The sequence below is a fragment of the Oncorhynchus masou genome, chromosome 18, assembly GCF_036934945.1.
Source record: "Oncorhynchus masou masou isolate Uvic2021 chromosome 18, UVic_Omas_1.1, whole genome shotgun sequence".
Taxonomy (NCBI): domain Eukaryota; kingdom Metazoa; phylum Chordata; class Actinopteri; order Salmoniformes; family Salmonidae; genus Oncorhynchus; species Oncorhynchus masou.
Window position 1 is genome coordinate 78,238,612 of NC_088229.1, and position 25,950 is coordinate 78,264,561.

The 25,950-nt window shown below is 47.5% G+C and overlaps 1 protein-coding gene across 1 annotated transcript in view; it reads right to left on the reverse strand.

The window, feature by feature from the left end:
• LOC135559436 (AT-rich interactive domain-containing protein 4B-like) overlaps window positions 1-25,950 on the reverse strand; it is a 32,265-nt gene continuing 6,315 nt past the window's right edge. Inside the window, exons 4-7 of the mRNA XM_064993587.1 lie at window positions 25,320-25,433; window positions 23,957-24,175; window positions 16,802-16,948; window positions 1-4,063 (exon numbers count right to left, since the gene is read on the reverse strand). Coding sequence (XP_064849659.1) covers window positions 3,921-4,063; window positions 16,802-16,948; window positions 23,957-24,175; window positions 25,320-25,433 — 623 coding nt within the window. The 3' untranslated portion in view covers window positions 1-3,920. The remainder of the gene's footprint in view (window positions 4,064-16,801; window positions 16,949-23,956; window positions 24,176-25,319; window positions 25,434-25,950) is intronic.

A 25,950-nucleotide genomic window follows, 5' to 3' on the forward strand; every position in this document is an offset into this window, starting at 1 on the left:
GAAGAGTTGGGTAAAACAACATGATTATTTGTTGTTGGTGGTGGGGTGGGGGGTGAAGAGTTGGGTAAAACAACATGATTATTTGTTGGTGGTGGGGGGGGGTGAAGAGTTGGGTAAAACAACATGATTATTTGTTGGTGGTGGTGGTGGTGGGGGGGTGAAGAGTTGGGTAAAACAACATGATTATTTGTTGGTGGTGGGGGGGGGGGGTGAAGAGTTGGGTAAAACAACATGATTATTTGTTGGTGGTGGTGGTGGTGGGGGGGTGAAGAGTTGGGTAAAACAACATGATTATTTGTTGTTGGTGGTGGTGGTGGGGGGGTGAAGAGTTGGGTAAAACAACATGATTATTTGTTGGTGGTGGTGGGGGGGTGAAGAGTTGGGTAAAACAACATGATTATTTGTTGGTGTTGGTGGGGGGGGGGGTGAAGAGTTGGGTAAAACAACATGATTATTTGTTGGTGTTGGTGGGGGGGGGGTGAAGGGTTGGGTAAAAGGAGAACTGGTGAGGATTTGGGAAACACCATCGATGACCTTTATAACTTTACTGTCAATGTGTTTCACTTTATATTTTCTATATAATAATCTTGGAACAATCAATTACACATCTGGGACACATTCTTCTTAGATTTCTAAATGTCTTCTGCAGCATAACAAACTACTTTAATCTGTACAGACTACTATAATCTGTACGGACTACTATAATCTGTACAGACTACTTTAATCTGTACGGACTACTATAATCTGTACAGACTACTATAATCTGAACAGACTAGTATAATCTGTACAGACTACTATAATCTGTACAGACTACTATAATCTGTACAGACTACTATAATCTGAACAGACTACTATAATCTGTACAGACTACTATAATCTGAACAGACTAGTATAATCTGGTCAGACTACTATAATCTGTAGGGGTAAAGATTTGATAAGAATGCTGAATCTGTATAGACTCATCAAATCTCACCCCTACAGGTTATAGAAGAACACAGGACTGATGAGGAGTTGGAAACATACTGGTAGAACACCTACTGTTTTAGTATATTTATCTTGGGATAATCAATTACAAACCTGGGAATTATACATTATATATATTACTATATACACTGAACAAAAATATAAATGCAACATGTAGAGTGTTGGTCCCATATTTCAGTTGAAATAAAAGATTCCAGAAATGTTTATTTCTCTCAAATGTTTACATCCCTGTTAGTGAGCATTTCTCCTTTGCCAAGATAATCCATCCCACCTGACAAGTGTGGCATTTCAAGGTGATTAAACAGCATGATCATTACACAGGTGCACCTTGTGCTGAGGACAATAAAAGGCCACTCTAAAATGTGCAATTTTGTCAAACAACACAATGCCACAGATTCCTCAAGTTTTGAGGGAGCGTGCAATTGGCATGCTGACTGCAGGAAGGTCCACCAGAGCTGTTGCCAGATAATTTAATGTTAATTTCTCTATCATAAGCCGCCTCCATCGTCATTTTAGAGAATGTGGCAGTACGTCGAACCGGCTTCACAACCGCAGACCACGTGTATGGCGTTGTGTGGGTGAGCGGTTTGCTGATGTCAACGTTGTGAACAGAGTGCCCCATGGTGGAGGTGGGGTTATGGCATGGGCAGGCATAAGCTACAGACAACGAACACAATTGCATTTTATTGATGGCAATTTGAATGCACAGGGATACCGTGACGAGATCCCGAGGCCCATTGTCGAGCCATTCATCCGCCGCCATCACCTCATGTTTCAGCATGATAATGCACGGCCTCGTGTCGCAAGGATCTGTACACAATTCCTGGAAGCTGAAAATGTCCCAGTTCTTCCATGGCCTGTGTACTCACCAGACATGTCACCCACTGAGCATGTTTGGGATGCTCTGGATCGATGTGTATGACAGCATGTTCCAGTTCTTCCATGGCCTGCGTACTCACCAGACATGTCACCTATTGAGCATGTTTGGGATGCTCTGGATCGTCGTGTTCCAGTTCCCACAAATATCCAGCAGTTTCACACAGCCGTTGAAGAGGAGTGGGACAACATTCCACAGGCCACAATCAACTGCCTGATCAACTCTATGAGAAGGAGATGTGTCACACTGCATGAGGCAAATGGTGGTCACACCAGATACTGACTGGTTTTCTGATCCACGCCCCTACCTTTTTCTTCTAAGGTATCTGTGACCAACAGATGCATATCTGTATTCCCAGTCATGTGAAATCCATAGATTAGGGCCAAATGAATTCATTTCAATTGACTGATTTCCTTTAAATGAACTGTAACTCGGTCAAAATGTTTGTAATTGTTGCATGTTGCTTTTCTATTTTAGTTCAGCATATTTTTTAAATGCAGAATGCTGTGTAGATCCCCTTGGCAGTTTGTCATTTAATTAAGAGGGTGCTTTCTTTTCCATCTGGAGCCTCTAATGTAGATAATCTGAATGGCGTGATAAAAACACTGATTAGAAATCCAAGAACCATGAGTTGAAAAGACTGATAAACCGACAAGATACAACGCTCTCCATTAGGTTTCCTTCAACCTGCCAGACATCTCCATCATTACATATGAATGTATATTCTGCCATATTAACTGGGGACCTTATTAAAGAGCAGACAAAGGTTGTGTTCCAAATGGAACCCTATTCCCTATATTGTGCACTACTTTACACCAGAGCCCATAGAAAGTAGTGCACGATATAGGTAAAAGGGGTTCCATTTTGGGACTCATTCCTATATACATTAGGTCCTGGCTGACAGAAAGAGATTAGTCCTCTCCACCTCTACAATCATTAGGAATATCAATATAATCACATGAATATCTTGCTATCTGTCACGTACACAGTCACAGGCCTGGCCGGAGCAGTCTGTCACTCATGCAGTCCTATGAAAGACGGAGCGTTTTTCATTTCTAAGAACCATCAGGACTAAGAGAGTCGGACAGGAGGGGGAATGTTCCCTCTTACGAGGTGTCTTAGGGTTAGACACAACAACAAGGCCCTAACAGTAGTCTCATGTTCATCAGCTTCATGGCTTCAAAGTCACTTCTCCGGATCTCTACAGTGGGCCGACAAACGAAGCCTCTCTCTCCTCCACACAGCGCTGACAGACCACGGTCACGGGGTCAAGATAAGAGTACCATTCGAAGGCGTGGTACGGACAGAGAGAGAAATGCATGTGTTCCAACAGTACACGCACTACAAGCGTATGTTTTAGTATGTACATCATCATGTGACTTTGAGCCTTGCTTATTCCCTTTTGAAAGGCTCTACATACACAGGGCTACATAGGACAAGGACCTTGATGACACAGTACACACCGTCGTCAACCCAATCTAAACTACCTCGAGATGGAAAGAATCACTATTGCTTGAAGAAAACAACTCTTAGAAATGTTTATCAATCAATTGAAAGAAAAACATACTTTTGTACTTTTTTTTTTTTTTGGTTGGTCGTTGTATTCTCTTCCCCCTCAAAATCTTCATAAAAGTGCACTTAAGTGCAATTAGCTTGCCAAGGAAACAGCTGTGGATAGAAAATAGTGTTTGTTTTGTCTTGTTGGTCTGGTTGTCTGTGTTGCTGTATCCCTGTGGTTGTTCCAGTATAGAGATTGCGTTGTCTGTCCTGCTGGGAGGGAGTTGGGAGTAGGGGTGATGAGGCCAAACTGTTGGAAAGGGGCTCTGGGGTGGAGAGGCATGGATAAGAGTGGAGGTTTAAGTGGGGGCATTGATGCCTGGGTGCTCTCCGGTTTGAGGTGGGTATGTACTGAGACTTTGGAGTGGAGGCGTTAGTGGTAGGGATGGGGCCTTGGTGGATGTTGGGGGTATTTTGGGATGGGGACCAGGGTGGTGCTGGTTAAGTGCTCAGTGCTGTGTCCTGGGCCTCAGAAGGTTGGGAGGGGTGAGGGGTTGTCCTGTCACCTACATTCTACAGACACCACAGAGTTCTGAGAGGAGGAAGAGGACGACACAGGAGTGTCGGCTAGTGTCAACATCACCGCTGCTGTTAGAGAGCTGGAGGACGGGGACGAGGAAGAGGAGGAAGATGCTGCCACCGTACCTGGGGAGAAAAAACAACATGGTGGTCAGATGGAGCAGAAACAACATGGTGGTCAGATGATGCAGAAACAACATGGTGGTCAGATGGACCAGGATGACTGGTGAGACCTTCTAGGTCTATTCAACATATAACAGGACATATCGGGAGGATGACTGGTGAGCCACTACACAGCCATCTACAGCCATTAGACAGCCATCGACAGCCACTAGACCTCCATCTACACAGCCATCTACAGCCACTACACAGCCATCTACAGCCACTAGACCACCATCTACCCAGCCACTACACAGCCATCTACAGCCACTACACAGTCATCTACAGCCACTAGACCGCCATCTACACAGCCATCTACAGCCACTAGACAGCCATCTACAGCCACTACACAGTCATCTACAGCCACTAGACCGCCATCTACACAGCTATCTACAGCCATCTATAGCCACTACACAGCCATCTACACAGCCATCTACAGCCACTAGACAGCCATCTACAGCCATTACACAGTCATCTACACAGCCATCTACAGCCACTAGACAGCCATCTACAGCCATCTACAGCCACTACACAGCAATCTACAGCCACTACACAGACATCTACAGCCACTAGACAGCCATCTACAGCCACTAGACAGCCACTACACAGCCATCTACAGCCACTAGACCTCCATCTACACAGCCATCTACAGCCACTAGACAGCCATCTAACCAGCTATCTACAGCCACTACACAGCCATCTATAGCCACTACACAGCCATCTATAGCCATCTACAGCCACTACACAGCCATCTACAGCCATCTACAGCCACTACACAGCCATCTATAGCCACTACACAGCCATCTACACAGCCATCTACAGCCACTACAAAGCCATCTATAGCCACTACACAGCCATCTACAGCCACTAGACCGCCATCTACAGCCACTAGACCGCCATCTATAGCCATCTACAGCCACTAGACCGCCATCTACACAGCCATCTACAGCCACTACACAGCCATCTACAGCCACTAGACCGCCATCTACACAGCCATCTACAGCCACTAGACCGCCATCTACACAGCCATCTACAGCCACTAGACCGCCATCTACACAGCCATCTACAGCCATTAGACAGCAATCTACAGCCATCTACAGCCACTAGACAGCCATCTACAGCCACTAGACCGCCATCTACACAGCCATCTACAGCCACGACACAGCGATCTACAGCCATCTACAGCCACTACACAGCCATCTACAGCCACTAGACAGCCATCTACAGCCATCTAACCAGCCATCTACAGCCATCTACAGCCAATAGACCGCCATCTACACAGCCATCTGCAGCCACTAGACAGCCATCTACAGCCACTACACAGCCATCTACAGCCACTACACAGCAATCTACAGCCACTACACAGCCATCTACAGCCACTAGACTGCCATCTATAGCCATCTACAGCCACTAGACCGCCATCTACAGCCACTAGAAAGCCATCTACAGCCACTAGACCGCCATCTACACCGCCATCTACAGCCATTAGACAGCCATCTACAGCCAATACACAGCGATCTACAGCCACTACACAGCCATCTACAGCCACTACACAGCCATCTACAGCCACTAGACCGCCATCTATAGCCATCTACTGCCACTAGACCGCCATCTACAGCCACTAGACCGCCATCTACAGCCACTAGACTGCCATCTACAGCCACTACACAGCCATCTACAGCCACTATACAGCCATCTACAGCCATCTACAGCCACTAGACCGCCATCTACAGCCACTAGACCGCCATCTACACAGCCATCTACAGCCATCTACACAGCCATCTACAGCCACTACACAGCCATCTACAGCCACTAGACCGCCATCTACACAGCCATCTACAGCCACTAGACAGCCATCTACAGCCACTAGACCGCCATCTACACAGCCATCTACAGCCACTAGACCGCCATCTACACAGCCATCTACAGCCATTAGACAGCAATCTACAGCCATCTACAGCCACTAGACAGCCATCTACAGCCACTAGACCGCCATCTACACAGCCATCTACAGCCACTAGACAGCCATCTACAGCCACTAGACCGCCATCTACACAGCCATCTACAGCCATTAGACAGCAATCTACAGCCATCTACAGCCACTAGACAGCCATCTACACAGCCATCTACAGCCATTAGACAGCAATCTACAGCCATCTACAGCCACTAGACAGCCATCTACACAGGCATCTACAGCCACTAGACCGCCATCTACACAGCCAACTACAGCCACTAGACCGCCATCTACAGCCACTAGACCGCTATCTACACAGCCATCTATAGCCACTAGACAGCCATCTACACAGGCATCTATAGCCACTACACAGCCATCTACAGCCACTAGAAAGCCATCTACAGCCACTAGACCGCAATCTACACAGCCATCTACAGCCATTAGACAGCCATCTACAGCCACTACACAGCGATCTACAGCCATCTACAGCCACTACACAGCCATCTACAGCCACTAGACAGCCATCTAACCAGCCACCTACAGCCATCTACAGCCAATAGACCGCCATCTACACAGCCATCTATGGCCATCTGCAGCCACTAGACAGCCATCTACAGCCACTACACAGCCATCTACAGCCACTACACAGCCATCTACAGCCACTACACAGCCATCTACAGCCACTACACAGCCATCTACAGCCACTACACAGCCATCTACAGCCACTAGACAGCCATCTATAGCCATCTACAGCCACTAGACCGCCATATACAGCCACTAGAAAGCCATCTACAACCACTAGACCGCCATCTACAGCCATTAGACAGCCATCTACAGCCACTACACAGCGATCTACAGCCATCTACAGCCACTACACCGCCATCTATAGCCATCTACAGCCACTAGACCGCCATCTATAGCCATCTACAGCCACTAGACAGCCATCTCAAGCCACTAGACAGCCATCTACAGCCACTAGACAGCCATCTATAGCCATCTACAGCCACTAGACCGCCATCTACAGCCATCTACAGCCACCTACACAGGCATCTACAGCCACTAGACAGCCATCTACAGCCATCTACAGCCACTAGACCGCCATCTATAGCCATCTACAGCCACTAGACAGCCATCTACAGCCATCTAACCAGCCATCTAACCAGCCATCTACAGCCAATAGACCGCCATCTACACAGCCATCTATGGCCATCTGCAGCCACTAGACAGCCATCTACAGCCACTACACAGCCATCTACAGCCACTACACAGCCATCTACAGCCATCTACAGCCACTAGACTGCCATCTATAGCCATCTACAGCCACTAGACAGCCATCTACAGCCATCTAACCAGCCATCTACAGCCACTAGACAGCCATCTACACAGGCATCTACAGCCACTAGACCGCCATCTACACAGCCAACTACAGCCACTAGACCGCCATCTACAGCCACTAGACCGCTATCTACACAGCCATCTATAGCCACTAGACAGCCATCTACACAGGCATCTATAGCCACTACACAGCCATCTACAGCCACTAGAAAGCCATCTACAGCCACTAGACCGCAATTTACACAGCCATCTACAGCCATTAGACAGCCATCTACAGCCACTACACAGCGATCTACAGCCATCTACAGCCACTACACAGCCATCTACAGCCACTAGACAGCCATCTAACCAGCCACATACAGCCATCTACAGCCAATAGACCGCCATCTACACAGCCATCTATGGCCATCTGCAGCCACTAGACAGCCATCTACAGCCACTACACAGCCACTACACAGCCATCTACAGCCACTACACAGCCATCTACAGCCACTACACAGCCATCTACAGCCACTAGACCGCCATCTATAGCCATCTACAGCCACTAGACAGCCATCTACAGCCATCTAACCAGCCATCTACAGCCATCTACAGCCAATATACCGCCATCTACACAGCCATCTATGGCCATCTGCAGCCACTAGACAGCCATCTACAGCCACTACACAGCCATCTACAGCCACTACACAGCCATCTACAGCCACTAGACCGCCATCTATAGCCATCTACAGCCACTAGACCGCCATCTACAGCCACTAGACCGCTATCTACACAGCCATCTACAGCCACTAGACAGCCATCTACACAGGCATCTATAGCCACTACACAGCCATCTACAGCCACTAGAAAGCCATCTACAGCCACTAGACCGCCATCTACACCGCCATCTACAGCCATTAGACAGCCATCTACAGCCACTACACAGCGATCTACAGCCATCTACAGCCACTACACAGCCATCTACAGCCACTAGACCGCCATCTATAGCCATCTACTGCCACTAGACCGCCTTCTACAGCCACTAGACCGCCATCTACAGCCACTAGACCGCCATCTACAGCCACTACACAGCCACTAGACAGCCATCTACACAGGCATCTATAGCCACTACACAGCCATCTACAGCCACAAGAAAGCCATCTACAGCCACTAGACCGCCATCTACAGCCACTAGACCGCCATCTACTGCCACTACACAGCCATCTACAGCCACTAGACAGCCATCTACACAGGCATCTATAGCCACTACACAGCCACTAGAAAGCCATCTACAGCCACTAGACCGCCATCTACAAAGCCATCTACAGCCATTAGACAGCAATCTACAGCCACTACACAGCAATCTACAGCCATCTACAGCCACTACACAGCCATCTACAGCCACTAGACAACCATCTACAGCCATCTAACCAGCCATCTACAGCCAATAGACCGCCATCTACACAGCCATCTATGGACATCTGCAGCCACAAGACAGCCATCTACAGCCACTACACAGCCATCTACAGCCACTACACAGCCATCTACAGCCACTACACAGCCATCTACAGCCACTATACAGCCATCTACAGCCACTAGACTGCCATCTACAGCCACTAGACCGCCATCTACAGCCACTACACAGCCATCTAACCAGCCACTTACAGCCACTAGACCGCCATCTACAGCCACTACACAGCCATCTACAGCCACTACACAGACATCTACAGCCATTAGACCGCCATCTACAGCCACTACACAGCCATCTACATCCATTAGACCGCCATCTACAGCCACTACAAAGCCATCTACAGCCACTACACAGCCATCTACAGCCATCTAACCAGCCATCTACAGCCACTAGACCGCCATCTACACAGCCATCTATAGCCATCTACAGCCACTAGACAGCCATCTACAGCCACTAGACAGCCATCTATAGCCATCTACAGCCACTAGACCGCCATCTATAGCCATCTACAGCCACTAGACCGCCATCTATAGCCATCTACAGTCACTAGACCGCCATCTATAGCCATCTACAGCCACTAGACCGCCATCTATAGCCATCTACAGCCACTAGACCGCCATCTACAGCCACTAGACAGCCACCTACAGCCACTAGACTGCCATCTATAGCCATCTACAGCCACTAGACGGCCATCTAAAGCAACTAGAGAGCCATCTACAGCCACTAGACCGCCATCTATAGCCATCTACAGCCACTAGACCGCCATCTATAGCCATCTACAGCCACTAGACAGCCATCTCCAGCCACTAGACAGCCATCTACAGCCACTAGACCGCCATCTATAGCCATCTACAGCCACTAGACAGCCATCTACAGCCACTAGACAGCCACTAGACAGCCATCTACAGCCATCTACAGCCACCTACACAGGCATCTACAGCCACTAGACAGCCATCTACAGCCATCTACAGCCACTAGACCACCATCTATAGCCATCTACAGCCACTAGACAGCCATCTACAGCCATCTAACCAGCCATCTACAGCCATCTACAGCCAATAGACCGCCATCTACACAGCCATCTATGGCCATCTGCAGCCACTAGACAGCCATCTACAGCCACTACACAGCCATCTACAGCCACTACACAGCCATTTACAGCCACTAGACCGCCATCTATAGCCATCTACAGCCACTAGACCGCCATCTACAGCCACTAGACCGCTATCTACACAGCCATCTACAGCCACTAGACAGCCATCTACACAGGCATCTATAGCCACTACACAGCCATCTACAGCCACTACACAGCGATCTACAGCCATCTACAGCAACTACACAGGCATCTACAGCCACTAGACCGCCATCTATACCGCCATCTACAGCCATTAGACAGCCATCTACAGCCACTACACAGCGATCTACAGCCATCTACAGCAACTACACAGGCATCTACAGCCACTAGACCGCCATCTATAGCCATCTACTGCCACTAGACCGCCATCTACAGCCACTAGACCGCCATCTACAGCCACTACACAGCCATCTACAGCCACTATACAGCCATCTACAGCAACTACACAGGCATCTACAGCCACTAGACCGCCATCTACAGCCATTAGACAGCCATTACACAGCGATCTACAGCCATCTACAGCAACTACACAGGCATCTACAGCAACTAGACCGCCATCTATAGCCATCTACTGCCACTAGACCGCCATCTACAGCCACTAGACCGCCATCTACAGCCACTACACAGCCATCTACAGCCACTATACAGCCATCTACAGCCATCTAACCAGCCATCTACAGCCACTAGACCACCATCTACAGCCACTACACAGCCATCTACAGCCACTAGACAGCCATCTACACAGGCATCTATAGCCACTACACAGCCATCTACAGCCACAAGAAAGCCATCTACAGCCACTAGACCGCCATCTACACAGCCATCTACAGCCATTAGACAGCCATCTACAGCCACTACACAGCAATCTACAGCCATCTACAGCCACTACACAGCCATCTACAGCCACTAGACAACCATCTACAGTCATTAAACCAGCCATCTACAGCCAATAGACCGCCATCTACACAGCCATCTATGGCCATCTGCAGCCACTAGACAGCCATCTACAGCCATCTAAAGCCACTACACAGCCATCTACAGCCACTACACAGCCATCTACAGCCACTACACAGCCATCTACAGCCACTACACAGCCATCTACAGCCATCTACAGCCACTATACACCCATCTACAGCCACTAGACCGCCATCTATAGCCATCTACAGCCACTAGACCGCCATCTACAGCCACTAGACCGCCATCTACAGCCACTACACAGCCATCTACAGCCACTACACAGCCATCTACAGCCATCTAATCAGCCATCTACAGCCACTAGACCGCCATCTACAGCCACTACACAGCCATCTACAGCCACTACACAGCCATCTACAGCCACTACACAGCCATCTACAGCCACTACACAGCCATCTACAGCCACTACACAGCCATCTACAGCCACTAGACCACCATCTACACAGCCATCTATAGCCATCTACAGCCACTAGACAGCCATCTACAGCCACTACAAAGCCATCTACAGCCACTACACAGCCATCTACAGCCATCTACAGCCACTAGACCACCATCTACACAGCCATCTATAGCCATCTACAGCCACTAGACCGCCATCTACAGCCACTAGACCGCCATCTATAGCCATCTACAGCCACTAGACCGCCATCTATAGCCATCTACAGCAACTAGACAGCCATCTATAGCCATCTACAGCCACTAGACCGCCATCTACAGCCATCTACAGCCACCTACACAGGCATCTACAGCCACTAGACAGCCATCTACAGCCATCTACAGCCACTAGACCGCCATCTATAGCCATCTACAGCCACTAGACAGCCATCTACAGCCATCTAACCAGCCATCTACAGCCAATAGACCGCCATCTACACAGCCATCTATGGCCATCTGCAGCCACTAGACAGCCATCTACAGCCACTACACAGCCATCTACAGCCACTACACAGCCATCTACAGCCACTAGACCACCATCTATAGCCATCTACAGCCACTAGACCGCCATCTACAGCCACTAGACCGCTATCTACACAGCCATCTACAGCCACTAGACAGCCATCTACACAGGCATCTATAGCCACTACACAGCCATCTACAGCCACTACACAGCGATCTACAGCCATCTACAGCAACTACACAGGCATCTACAGCCACTAGACCGCCATCTATAGCCATCTACTGCCACTAGATCGCCATCTACAGCCACAAGACCGCCATCTACAGCCACTACACAGCCATCTACAGCCACTATACAGCCATCTACAGGCATCTAACCAGCCATCTACAGCCACTAGACCACCATCTACAGCCACTACACAGCCATCTACAGCCACTAGACAGCCATCTACACAGGCATCTATAGCCACTACACAGCCATCTACAGCCACTACACAGCGATCTACAGCCATCTACAGCTGTAGATGGCGGTCTAGTGGCTGTAGATGGCGGTCTAGTGGCTGTAGATGGCGGTCTAGTGGCTGTAGATGGCTGTATAGTGGCTGTAGATGGCTGTGTAGTGGCTGTAGATGGCTGTGTAGTGGCTGTAGATGGCTGTGTAGTGGCTGTAGATGGCTGTGTAGTGGCTGTAGATGGCTGTCTTGTGGCTGCAGATGGCCATAGATGGCTGTGTAGATGGCGGTCTATTGGCTGTAGATGGCTGTAGATGGCTGGTTAGATGGCTGTAGATGGTTGTCTAGTGGCTGTAGATGGCTGTGTAGTGGCTGTAGATGGCTGTAGATTGCTGTGTAGTGGCTGTAGATGGCTGTCTAATGGCTGTAGATGGCTTTGTAGATGGCGGTCTAGTGGCTGTAGATGGCTTTCTAGTGGCTGTGTAGTGGCTATAGATGCCTGTGTAGATGGCTGTCTAGTGGCTGTAGATGGCTGTGTAGTGGCTGTAGATGGCGGTCTAGTGGCTGTAGATGGCGGTCTAGTGGCTGTAGATGGCGGTCTAGTGGCTGTAGATGGCTTTCTTGTGGCTGTAGATGGCTGTGTAGTGGCTATAGATGCCTGTGTAGATGGCTGTCTAGTGGCTGTAGATGGCGGTCTAGTGGCTGTAGATGGCGGTCTAGTGGCAGTAGATGGCTATAGATGGCGGTCTAGTGGCTGTAGATGGCTGTGTAGTGGCTGTAGATGGCTGTAGATGGCTGTGTAGTGGCTGTAGATGGCTGTCTATTGGCTGTAGATGGCTGGTTAGATGGCTGTAGATGGCTGTCTAGTGGCTGTAGATGGCTATAGATGGCGGTCTAGTGGCTGTAGATGGCTGTAGATGGCTGTCTAGTGGCTGTAGATGCCTGTGTAGGTGGCTGTAGATGGCTGTAGATGGCGGTCTAGTGGCTGTAGATGGCTATAGATGGCTGTCTAGTGGCTGTAGATGGCTATAGATGACGGTCTAGTGGCTGTAGATGGCTATAGATGGCGGTCTAGTGGCTAGACCGCCATCTATAGCCATCTACAGCCACTAGACCGTCATCTATAGCCATCTACAGCCACTATACAGCCATCTACAGCCATCTAACCAGCCATCACAGCCATCTACAGCCATTAGACCGCCATCTACAGCCACTACAAAGCCATCTACAGCCACTACACAGCCATCTACAGCCATCTAACCAGCCATCTACAGCCACTAGACCGCCATCTACACAGCCATCTATAGCCATCTACAGCCACTAGACAGCCATCTACAGCCACTAGACAGCCATCTACAGCCACTAGACCGCCATCTACAGCCACTAGACCGCCATCTATAGCCATCTACAGCCACTAGACCGCCATCTATAGCCATCTACAGTCACTAGACCGCCATCTATAGCCATCTACAGCCACTAGACCGCCATCTATAGCCATCTACAGCCACTAGACCGCCATCTACAGCCACTAGACAGCCACCTACAGCCACTAGACTGCCATCTATAGCCATCTACAGCCACTAGACGGCCATCTAAAGCAACTAGAGAGCCATCTACAGCCACTAGACCGCCATCTATAGCCATCTACAGCCACTAGACCGCCATCTATAGCCATCTACAGCCACTAGACAGCCATCTCCAGCCACTAGACAGCCATCTACAGCCACTAGACCGCCATCTATAGCCATCTACAGCCACTAGACAGCCATCTACAGCCACTAGACAGCCACTAGACAGCCATCTACAGCCATCTACAGCCACCTACACAGGCATCTACAGCCACTAGACAGCCATCTACAGCCACTAGACCACCATCTATAGCCATCTACAGCCACTAGACAGCCATCTACAGCCATCTAACCAGCCATCTACAGCCATCTACAGCCAATAGACCGCCATCTACACAGCCATCTATGGCCATCTGCAGCCACTAGACAGCCATCTACAGCCACTACACAGCCATCTACAGCCACTAGACCGCCATCTATAGCCATCTACAGCCACTAGACCGCCATCTACAGCCACTAGACCGCTATCTACACAGCCATCTACAGCCACTAGACAGCCATCTACACAGGCATCTATAGCCACTACACAGCCATCTACAGCCACTACACAGCGATCTACAGCCATCTACAGCAACTACACAGGCATCTACAGCCACTAGACCGCCATCTATACCGCCATCTACAGCCATTAGACAGCCATCTACAGCCACTACACAGCGATCTACAGCCATTTACAGCAACTACACAGGCATCTACAGCCACTAGACCGCCATCTATAGCCATCTACTGCCACTAGACCGCCATCTACAGCCACTAGACCGCCATCTACAGCCACTAGACAGCCATCTACAGCCACTATACAGCCATCTACAGCCATCTACAGCCACTACACAGCCATCTACAGCCACTATACAGCCATCTACAGCCACTAGACCGCCATCTATAGCCATCTCCAGCCACTAGACAGCCATCTACAGCCACTAGACCGCCATCTATAGCCATCTACAGCCACTAGACAGCCATCTACAGCCACTAGACAGCCATCTATAGCCATATACAGCCACCTACAGCCACCTACACAGGCATCTACAGCCACTAGACAGCCATCTACAGCCACTAGACAGCCATCTACAGCCATCTACAGCCACTAGACCGCCATCTATAGCCATATACAGCCACCTACACAGGCATCTACAGCCACTAGACAGGGGCGGCAGTGTAGCCTAGTGGTTAGAGCATTGGACTAGTAACCGAAAGGTTGCAAGTTCAAATCCCTGAGCTGACAAGGTACAAAATCTGTCGTTCTGCTGTTCCTAGGCCTTCATTGAAAATAAGAATTTGTTCAAAACTGACTTGCCTAGTAAAATAAAGGTAAAATAAATAAATAAAACAGCCATATACAGCCACTAGACAGCCATCTACAGCCATTAGAACGCCATCTACAGCCATCTACAGCCACTAGACAGCCATCTACAGCCACTAGACCGCCATCTACAGCCATCTACAGCCACTAGACAGCCATCTACAGCCACTAGACCGCCATCTACAGCCATCGACAGCCATCTCCAGCCACTAGACAGCCATCTATAGCCACTAGACAGCCATCTACAGCCACTAGACAGCCATCTACAGCCACTAGACAGCCATCTATAGCCATCTACAGCCACTAGACCGCCACAGTTTTTCCTAGCCACCGTGCTTCTACACCTGCATTGCTTGCTGTTTGGGTTTTTTGTACAGCACTTTGTGACATCAGCTGATGTAAGATGGGCTTTATAAATACATTTGATTGAATGATTAATCTACAGCCATGAGACACATTGCCTTCAGAAAGTATTCATACCCCTTGACTGATTCCACAGTTTGTTGTGTTACAGCCTGAATTCGGATTAAAATTCTGAATTCGGATTTAAGCCTGAAAATGGATTTAAAAAACAAAAAAACAATCAACACACAATAGTCCATAATGACAATGTGAAAACATGTTTTTATACATTTTTGCTTTGTTAAGTCAGATGAGGTGCTGCGATGAACAGCAATCTTCAAGTTTTTCCAAAGATTTTCAATGGGATTCAAGTCTGGGCTTCTGCTGGGCCAGTCAAGGACTTTAACATTCTTGTTCTGAAGCCATTCCAGCGTTGCTTTGGCTGTATGATTGGGGTCATTGTCCTGTTGGAATGTAAATCTCCACCCCAGTCTAAAGTCATTTTCACTCTGAAGCAGGTTCTCATCAAAGATTAGCCTTCATTTGTCTCCTTTCATTGTTCCCTCTATCCTTACCAGTCTCCCAGTCCCTGCCGCCGAAAAGCATCCCCATAGCATGATGCCGCCACCACCATGCTTCACAGTAATGTTAGACGGGTGATGAGCTGTGCCTGGCTTTCTCCAGACATAGTGCTTTGCATTCAGGGCAAATAGTTAACTTTTTGTCTCATCAGACCACAGATTCTTTTCCCTTATGATCTTAGTCTTTCACGTACAAACTCCAGGTGTTCGGTCATGTGCCCTTTTTTCTTAGGAGTGGCTTCCGTCTCACCACTCACCCATTGGTGAAATGCTTAAGGATTATTATAGCAAAGGGGTCTGAATACTTAGGTAAATTAGATTTTTGTATTTAATTTTCAATAAAAACCTGTTTTCACTTTGTCATGATTGGGTATTGTGATGTCATGATGGGGTATTGTGATGTCATGATGGGGTATTGTGATGTCATGATGGGGTATTGTGTGTAGATGGGTGAGATTATCATTTTTGAAATGCGTTTCTAATTCAGGGTGTAAAATGTGGAATTAAGTCAAGGGGTATGAATACTTTCAGAAGGCACTGTACATCTACAGCCACAAGACATACAGGGATAAACTCAAAAAGGACTGTCGTGGTTCTCAGTCCGGAATTACAGTGCATGGTACATTTTATTTTTAAATTGTGGAATGACTCACTCTCTCTCTCCTTCTTCTTGATGCGTTTGCGTCGTCGGTCGATGGAGGCCACCTCAGACTTGAGGGACAGGTAGTGGTTCCTGATGTCCTGCAGCTTCTCCTGGAGGAAGGAGATCCTCTCCAGACTAGACATCTTGTCCAGGTCCGCTAGGTGAGGAGAGAAGAAGAGATATGAAGACCGGTTTCAGCGTGAGTTAGATTGACAACAACATGTTTTAAAGGCCCAGCGCAGTCAAAAATGAGATTTTCCTGTGTTTTATATATATTTCCACACTATGAAGTTGGAAAAATACGGTGAAATTGTGAAAATGGCGATAATAAGTGTAAGTGCGGTTTGAAAAGACAACCTGAAATTTCAGCATGTTTTGGTGGGATGGTGTTTTGGCCAGCCTGGTGACATCACCATGCAATAAATGTGTTAATACACCCAGAGTTCCCAAATCTTTCTGCCAATAACAGCTAGTCTTCCCCTCCTCATTCAGACCACTTCCAGAAAGACCTGGCTAAATTCTTGCTTGAGAAACAACATTTAAAAGTCAGGACTCAGTGGGATGGAGATAAACAACATTTAAAGGAGAGGACTCAGTGAGATGGAGATGACCAACATTTAAAGGATGGGACCAACATTTAAAGGAGATGACTCAGTGGGATGGAGAGGAACAACATTTAAAGGAGAGGACCAACATTTAAAGGAGAGGACTCATTGGGATGGAGAGGAACAACATTTAAAGGAGAGGACTCATTGGGATGGAGATGACCAACATTTAAAGGAGAGGACTCATTGGGATGGAGAGGAATAACATTTAAAGGAGAGAACTCAGTGTGATGGAGAGGTACAACATTTAAAGGAGAGGACTCAGTGGGATGAGAGAAACAACATTTAAAGGAGAGGCCTCAGTGGGATGAGAGAAACAACATTTAAAGGAGAGGACTCAGTGGGATGAGAGAAACAACATTTAAAGGAGAGGCCTCAGTGGGATGAGAGAAACAACATTTAAAGGAGAGGACTCAGTGGGTTGGAGAGGAAAACCATTTAAAGGAGAGGACTCAGTGGGATGGAGAGGAACAAACATTTAAAGTCAGGACTCATTGGGATGGAGAGGAATAACATTTAAAGGAGAGAACTCAGTGTGATGGAGAGGTACAACATTTAAAGGAGAGGACTCAGTGGGATGAGAGAAACAACATTTAAAGGAGAGGCCTCATTGGGATGGAGAGGAACAACATTTAAAGGAGAGGAATCAGTGGGATGGAGAGGAACAACATTTAAAGGAGAGGACTCAGTGGGATGGAGAGGAAAACCATTTAAAGGAGAGGACTCAGTGGGATGGAGAAGAACAACATTTAAAGTCAGGACTCATTGGGATGGAGAGGAACATTATTTAAAGGAGAGGACTCAGTGTGATGGAGAGGTACAACATTTAAAGGAGAGGACTCAGTGGGATGGAGAGGAACAACATTTAAAGTCAGGACTCATTGGGATGGAGATGACCAACATTTAAAGTCAGGACTCATTGGGATGGAGAGGAACAACATTTAAAGGAGAGAACTCAGTGTGATGGAGAGGTACAACATTTAAAGGAGAGGACTCAGTGGGATGAGAGAAACAACATTTAAAGGAGAGGCCTCATTGGGATGGAGAGGAACAACATTTAAAGGAGAGGAATCAGTGGGATGGAGAGGAACAACATTTAAAGGAGAGGACTCAGTGGGATGGAGAGGAAAACCATTTAAAGGAGAGGACTCAGTGGGATGGAGAGGAACAACATTTAAAGTCAGGACTCATTGGGATGGAGAGGAACATTATTTAAAGGAGAGGACTCAGTGTGATGGAGAGGTACAACATTTAAAGGAGAGGACTCAGTGGGATGGAGAGGAACAACATTTAAAGTCAGGACTCATTGGGATGGAGATGACCAACATTTAAAGTCAGGACTCATTGGGATGGAGAGGAACAACATTTAAAGTCAGGACTCATTGGGATGGAGAGGAACAACATTTAAAGGAGAGGACTCAGTGGGATGGAGATGACCAACATTTAAAGGAGAGGACCAACATTTAAAGGAGAGGACTCATTGGGATGGAGATGACCAACATTTAAAGGAGAGGACTCATTGGGATGGAGAGGAACAACATTTAAAGGAGAGGACTCAGTGGGATGGAGAGAAACAACATTTAAAGGAGAGGACTCATTGGGATGGAGAGGACCAACATTTAAAGGAGAGGTCTCATTGGGATGGAGAGGAACAACATTTAAAGGAGAGGACTCAGTGGGATGGAGAGAAACAACATTTAAAGGAGAGGACTCATTGGGATGGAGAGGACCAACATTTAAAGGAGAGGACTCAATGGGATGGAGAGGAACAACATTTAAAGGAGAGGACTCAGTGGGATGGAGAGGAACAACATTTAAAGTCAGGACTCATTGGGATGGAGAGGAACAACATTTAAAGGAGAGGACTCAGTGGGATGGAGAGGAAAACCATTTAAAGGAGAGGACTCAGTGGGATGGAGAGGAACAACATTTAAAGTCAGGACTCATTGGGATGGAGAGGAATAACAGTTAAAGGAGAGGACTCAGTGTGATGGAGAGGTACAACACTTAAAGGAGAGGACTCAGTGGGATGAGAGAAACAACATTTAAAGGAGAGGACTCATTGGGATGGAGAGGAACAACATTTAAAGGAGAGGACTCAGTGGGATGGAGAGGAACAACATTTAAAGTCAGGACTCATTGGGATGGAGAGGAACATTATTTAAAGGAGAGGACTCAGTGTGATGGAGAGGTACAACATTTAAAGGAGAGGACTCAGTGGGATGGAGAGGAACAACATTTAAAGTCAGGACTCATTGGGATGGAGATGACCAACATTTAAAGTCATGACTCATTGGGATGGAGAGGAACAACATTTAAAGGAGAGGCCTCATTGGGATGGAGAGGAACAACATTTAAAGGAGAGGACTCAGTGGGATGAGAGTAACAACATTTAAAGGAGAGGACTCAGTGGGATGGAGAGGAACAACATTTAAAGTCAGGACTCATTGGGATGGAGATGACCAACATTTAAAGGAGAGAACTCAGTGTGATGGAGAGGTACAACATTTAAAGGAGAGGACTCAGTGGGATGAGAGAAACAACATTTAAAGGAGAGGCCTCATTGGGATGGAGAGGAACAACATTTAAAGGAGAGGAATCAGTGGGATGGAGAGGAACAACATTTAAAGGAGAGGACTCAGTGGGATGGAGAGGAAAACCATTTAAAGGAGAGGACTCAGTGGGATGGAGAGGAACAACATTTAAAGTCAGGACTCATTGGGATGGAGAGGAACATTATTTAAAGGAGAGGACTCAGTGTGATGGAGAGGTACAACATTTAAAGGAGAGGACTCAGTGGGATGGAGAGGAACAACATTTAAAGTCAGGACTCATTGGGATGGAGATGACCAACATTTAAAGTCAGGACTCATTGGGATGGAGAGGAACAACATTTAAAGTCAGGACTCATTGGGATGGAGAGGAACAACATTTAAAGGAGAGGACTCAGTGGGATGGAGATGACCAACATTTAAAGGAGAGGACCAACATTTAAAGGAGAGGACTCATTGGGATGGAGATGACCAACATTTAAAGGAGAGGACTCATTGGGATGGAGAGGAACAACATTTAAAGGAGAGGACTCAGTGGGATGGAGAGAAACAACATTTAAAGGAGAGGACTCATTGGGATGGAGAGGACCAACATTTAAAGGAGAGGTCTCATTGGGATGGAGAGGAACAACATTTAAAGGAGAGGACTCAGTGGGATGGAGAGGAACAACATTTAAAGTCAGGACTCATTGGGATGGAGAGGAACAACATTTAAAGGAGAGGACTCAGTGGGATGGAGAGGAAAACCATTTAAAGGAGAGGACTCAGTGGGATGGAGAGGAACAACATTTAAAGTCAGGACTCATTGGGATGGAGAGGAATAACAGTTAAAGGAGAGGACTCAGTGTGATGGAGAGGTACAACACTTAAAGGAGAGGACTCAGTGGGATGAGAGAAACAACATTTAAAGGAGAGGACTCATTGGGATGGAGAGGAACAACATTTAAAGGAGAGGACTCAGTGGGATGGAGAGGAACAACATTTAAAGTCAGGACTCATTGGGATGGAGAGGAACATTATTTAAAGGAGAGGACTCAGTGTGATGGAGAGGTACAACATTTAAAGGAGAGGAATCAGTGGGATGGAGAGGAACAACATTTAAAGTCAGGACTCATTGGGATGGAGATGACCAACATTTAAAGTCATGACTCATTGGGATGGAGAGGAACAACATTTAAAGGAGAGGCCTCATTGGGATGGAGAGGAACAACATTTAAAGGAGAGGACTCAGTGGGATGAGAGTAACAACATTTAAAGGAGAGGACTCAGTGGGATGGAGAGGAACAACATTTAAAGTCAGGACTCATTGGGATGGAGATGACCAACATTTAAAGTCAGGACTCATTGGGATGGAGAGGAACAACATTTAAAGTCAGGACTCATTGGGATGGAGAGGAACAACATTTAAAGGAGAGGACTCAATGGGATGGAGAGGAACAACATTTAAAGGAGAGGCCTCATTGGGATGGAGAGGAACAACATTTAAAGGAGAGGACTCATTGGGATGGAGAGGAACAACATTTAAAGGAGAGGACTCAGTGGGATGAGAGTAACAACATTTAAAGGAGAGGACTCAGTGGGATGGAGAGGAACAACATTTAAAGGAGAGGACTCATTGGGATGGAGAGGAACAACATTTAAAGGAGAGGACTCAGTGGGATGAGAGTAACAACATTTAAAGGAGAGGACTCAGTGGGATGAGAGTAACAACATTTAAAGGAGAGGACTCAGTGGGATGAGAGTAACAACATTTAAAGGAGAGGACTCAGTGGGATGGAGAGGAACAACATTTAAAGGAGAGGACTCATTGGGATGGAGAGGAACAACATTTAAAGGAGAGGACTCAGTGGGATGAGAGTAACAACATTTAAAGGAGAGGACTCAGTGGGATGGAGAGGAACAACATTTAAAGGAGAGGACTCATTGGGATGGAGAGGAACAACATTTAAAGGAGAGGACTCAGTGGGATGGAGAGGAACAACATTTAAAGTCAGGACTCATTGGGATGGAGATGACCAACATTTAAAGTCAGGACTCATTGGGATGGAGAGGAACAACATTTAAAGTCAGGACTCATTGGGATGGAGAGGAACAACATTTAAAGGAGAGGTCTCAGTGGGATGGAGAGGAACAACATTTAAAGGAGAGGCCTCATTGGGATGGAGAGGAACATCATTTAAAGGAGAGGACTCATTGGGATGGAGATAAACAACATTTAAAGGAGAGGACTCATTTGAATGGAGAGGAACAACATTTAAAGGAGAGGACCAACATTTAAAGGAGAGGACTCATTTGGATGGAGAGGAACAACATTTAAAGGAGAGGACTCATTGGGATGGAGAGGAACAACATTTAAAGGAGAGGACTCAGTGGGATGGAGAGGAACAACATTTAAAGGAGAGGACTCAGTGGGATGGAGAGAAACAACATTTAAAGGAGAGGACTCATTGGGATGGAGAGGAACAACATTTAAAGGAGAGGACTCAGTGGGATGGAGAGGAACAACATTTAAAGGAGAGGACTCAGTGGGATGAGAGAAACAACATTTAAAGGAGAGGACTCAATGGGATGGAGAGGAACAACATTTAAACGACATGACTCAGTGGGATGAAGAGAAACAACATTTAAACGACATGACTCAGTGGGGTGATTCTGACTACAATGCTAAACAACACAGTGTGCCGCATGTCAATTCTCTCTCTCTGTGAGGTCACACAGGGCTTTACATCTAGTAAGCAAGTCTACTTGTACAGCGGGACGTAAATGGGGTGGTACATGAGAATTCCTGTAGCTAGCGTATATCTGGAGGGGCTGGTGAGGCTGTGTGAACTGTCGTTGATATCGAAACAAACTATCCAGACACACTGGAGTTACACGAAGCAACTGTCATGCAATTTTAGTTGCAGTGTGCAAAGTGACATCACAGGCAACTTTGCTTTTACATGAAGCGACTCAAAACGCGACTGATATTGCACGCAACAGCCAATCAAATTGAAACGGATTCTGTCATGTTTGAGAATTCTAAACTCACCCCATGTTGTTGTGCTGCATTACATCGTGGTTTCACAAATGATTTGCTTATCCACCCATTTGGTTATTGTAACAGCATGGATATAGACAAAATGCAGCCTGTACAATTTAGCTAGCTCGCCAAAATGACATTGTAAACACCAACACAGCTAAATGAGCGAGCAAGGAATGAAACAATTGTTAGCTAGCTAGCGAGATCGCACAGTTCATGGTGAACAATTTCAGTTGAAACTATATGGTGCTCTCTATGGTGCGAGTGATCTCTATGGTTAGAGTGCTCTCTATGGTGCTCTTTATGGTGAAGGTGCTCTCTGTGGTGCTTTCTATGGTGCTCTCTATGGTGAGGGTGCTCTCTATGGTGAGGGTGCTCTTTATGGTACTCTCTATGGTAAGGGTGCTCTCTATGGTGAGGGTTCTCTCTATGGTGTTCTCTATGGTGAGGGTGCTCTCTATGGTGCTCTCTATGGTGAGGGTGCTCTCTATGGTGAGGGTGCTCTTTATGGTACTCTCTATGGTAAGGGTGCTCTCTATGGTGAGGGTTCTCTCTATGGTGCTCTCTATGGTGAGGGTGCTCTCTATGGTGAGGGTGCTCTTTATGGTGTTCTCTATGGTGAGGGTGCTCTCTATGGTGCGGGTGCTCTCTATGGTGAGGGTGCTCTTTATGGTACTCTCTATGGTAAGGGTGCTCTCTATGGTAAGGGTGCTCTCTATGGTGAGGGTGCTCTCTATGGTGTTCTCTATGGTGAGGGTTCTCTTTATGGTACTGTCTATGGTAAGGGTGCTCTCTGTGGTGCTCTCTATGGTGAGGGTGCTCTCTGTGGTGAGGGTGCTCTCTATGGTGAAGGTGCTCTCTGTGGTGCTCTCAATGGTGAGGGTGCTCTCTATGGTCCTCTCTGTGGTGAGGGTGCTCAATATGGTGCTCTCTGTGGCGAGGGTGCTCTCTATGGTGCTCTCTGTGGCGAGGGTTATGGTGCTCACGCTCCCGGTGATGTTCCCGATTGTGAAGATGGTGATGGTGGTCAGGGTCACCATGCTGCTTGTGGTACTTCTGGCTGGATGGAGGGGTGCGTCCCTGTCCCAGGCCGGGACACTTGGGCGAGATGGACCCCTTCATGTCTGCTGCACCATGGGTCTTGGGGACTGAAGACTTGGCTGTGCTCTCGCCCAATGACTGGTCTTCACTGTCACTGCTGTGGGCTGTAGGGGGGAGGATGAGGAGACCGAACAGAAGGAAGATATTAATTAGCTACAAGTGTAATTGTCATTTCAACAACTCATACAAGTAGATGAATTGCTTGTGCTTGGAGAGTTTTAGTAACGAACAGAATACGTGCTTCTATAAAAGAACACCTGGTTCTACAGCTTCTATAAAAGAACACCTGGTTCTACAGCTTCTATAAAAGAACACCTGGTTCTACAGCTTCTATAAAAGAACACCTGGTTCTACAGCTTCTATAAAAGAACAACTGGTTCTACAGCTTCTATAAAAGAACAACTGGTTCTACAGCTTCTATAAAAGAACAACTGGTTCTACAGCTTCTATAAAATAACACCTGGTTCTACAGCTTCTATAAAAGAACACCTGGTTCTACAGCTTCTATAAAATAACACCTGGTTCTACAGCTTCTATAAAAGAACACCTGGTTCTACAGCTTCTATAAAATAACACCTGGTTCTACAGCTTCTATAAAAGAACAACTGGTTCTACAGCTTCTATAAAAGAATCTTCCTGTGATTCTGATCCTTTCAGATGCCAGAAGGAGAGAGCAATAGGAGAGGTAGGAAGCCAGTCAGGGGCCATGTGTATCATGCATCTCAGAGTGCTGATCTAGGATCAGGTCCCCCCCTATCAATATAATCTTATTCAACTCCTACTCTAAGACGCATTATACATACTGGCCAAATTCACTAGCCCTAGCGTAGGCCTCAGATTCACCAGCCCTAGCGTAGGCCTCAGATTCACCAGCCCTAGCGTAGGCCTCAGATTCACCAGCCCTAGCGTAGGCCTCAGATTCACCAGCCCTAGTGTAGGCCTCAGATTCACCAGCCCTAGCGTAGGCCTCAGATTCACCAGCCCTAGTGTAGGCCTCAGATTCACCAGCCCTAGCGTAGGCCTCAGATTCACCAGCCCTAGTGTAGGCCTCAGATTCACCAGCCCTAGTGTAGGCCTCAGATTCACCAGCCCTAGTGTAGTCCTCACATTCACCAGCCCTAGTGTAGGCCTCAGATTCACCAGCCCTAGCGTAGGCCTCAGATTCACCAGCCCTAGTGTAGGCCTCAGATTCACCAGCCCTAGCGTAGGCCTCGGTAAACTAGTGGGTACTGTCACTCTCTTCCTTACCAGTTTTTCTGTTATTGTTCTTCTTGGGAGGCACTGAGCTCTTTCTGTTTGGCTTGGGTTTCTTTGCTGCCCCACCTGCCTGCTGTTCCTTCTGACGCTTGTGGCTGGCAGACACTGGAAGGAGAAGAGAGGAGGACTGTGAGAACATGTTGCTAGTTTTGTCAGAGAGAGTAGAGAGAAGAACAGGAGAGTATGTGGAGTCCCTTCAAATAAATACTTTATTCCCAAAGTGGGAGAGAGACGGTGCCCGATGTGTATCTGAATCACCAACAGACGGTGCCCGGTGTGTATCTGAATCACCAACAGACGGTGCCCGGTGTGTATCTGAATCCCCAACAGGCGGTGCCCGATGTGTATCTGAATCCCCAACAGGCGGTGCCCGATGTGTATCTGAATCACCAACAGACGGTGCCCGGTGTGTATCTGAATCACCAACAGGCGGTGCCCGATGTGTATCTGAATCACCAACAGGCGGTGCCGGATGTGTATCTGAATCACCAACAGGCGGTGCCCGATGTGTATCTGAATCACCAACAGGCGGTGCCCGATGTGTATCTGAATCACCAACAGGCGGTGCCCGATGTGTATCTGAATCACCAACAGGCGGTGACCGATGTGTATCTGAATCACC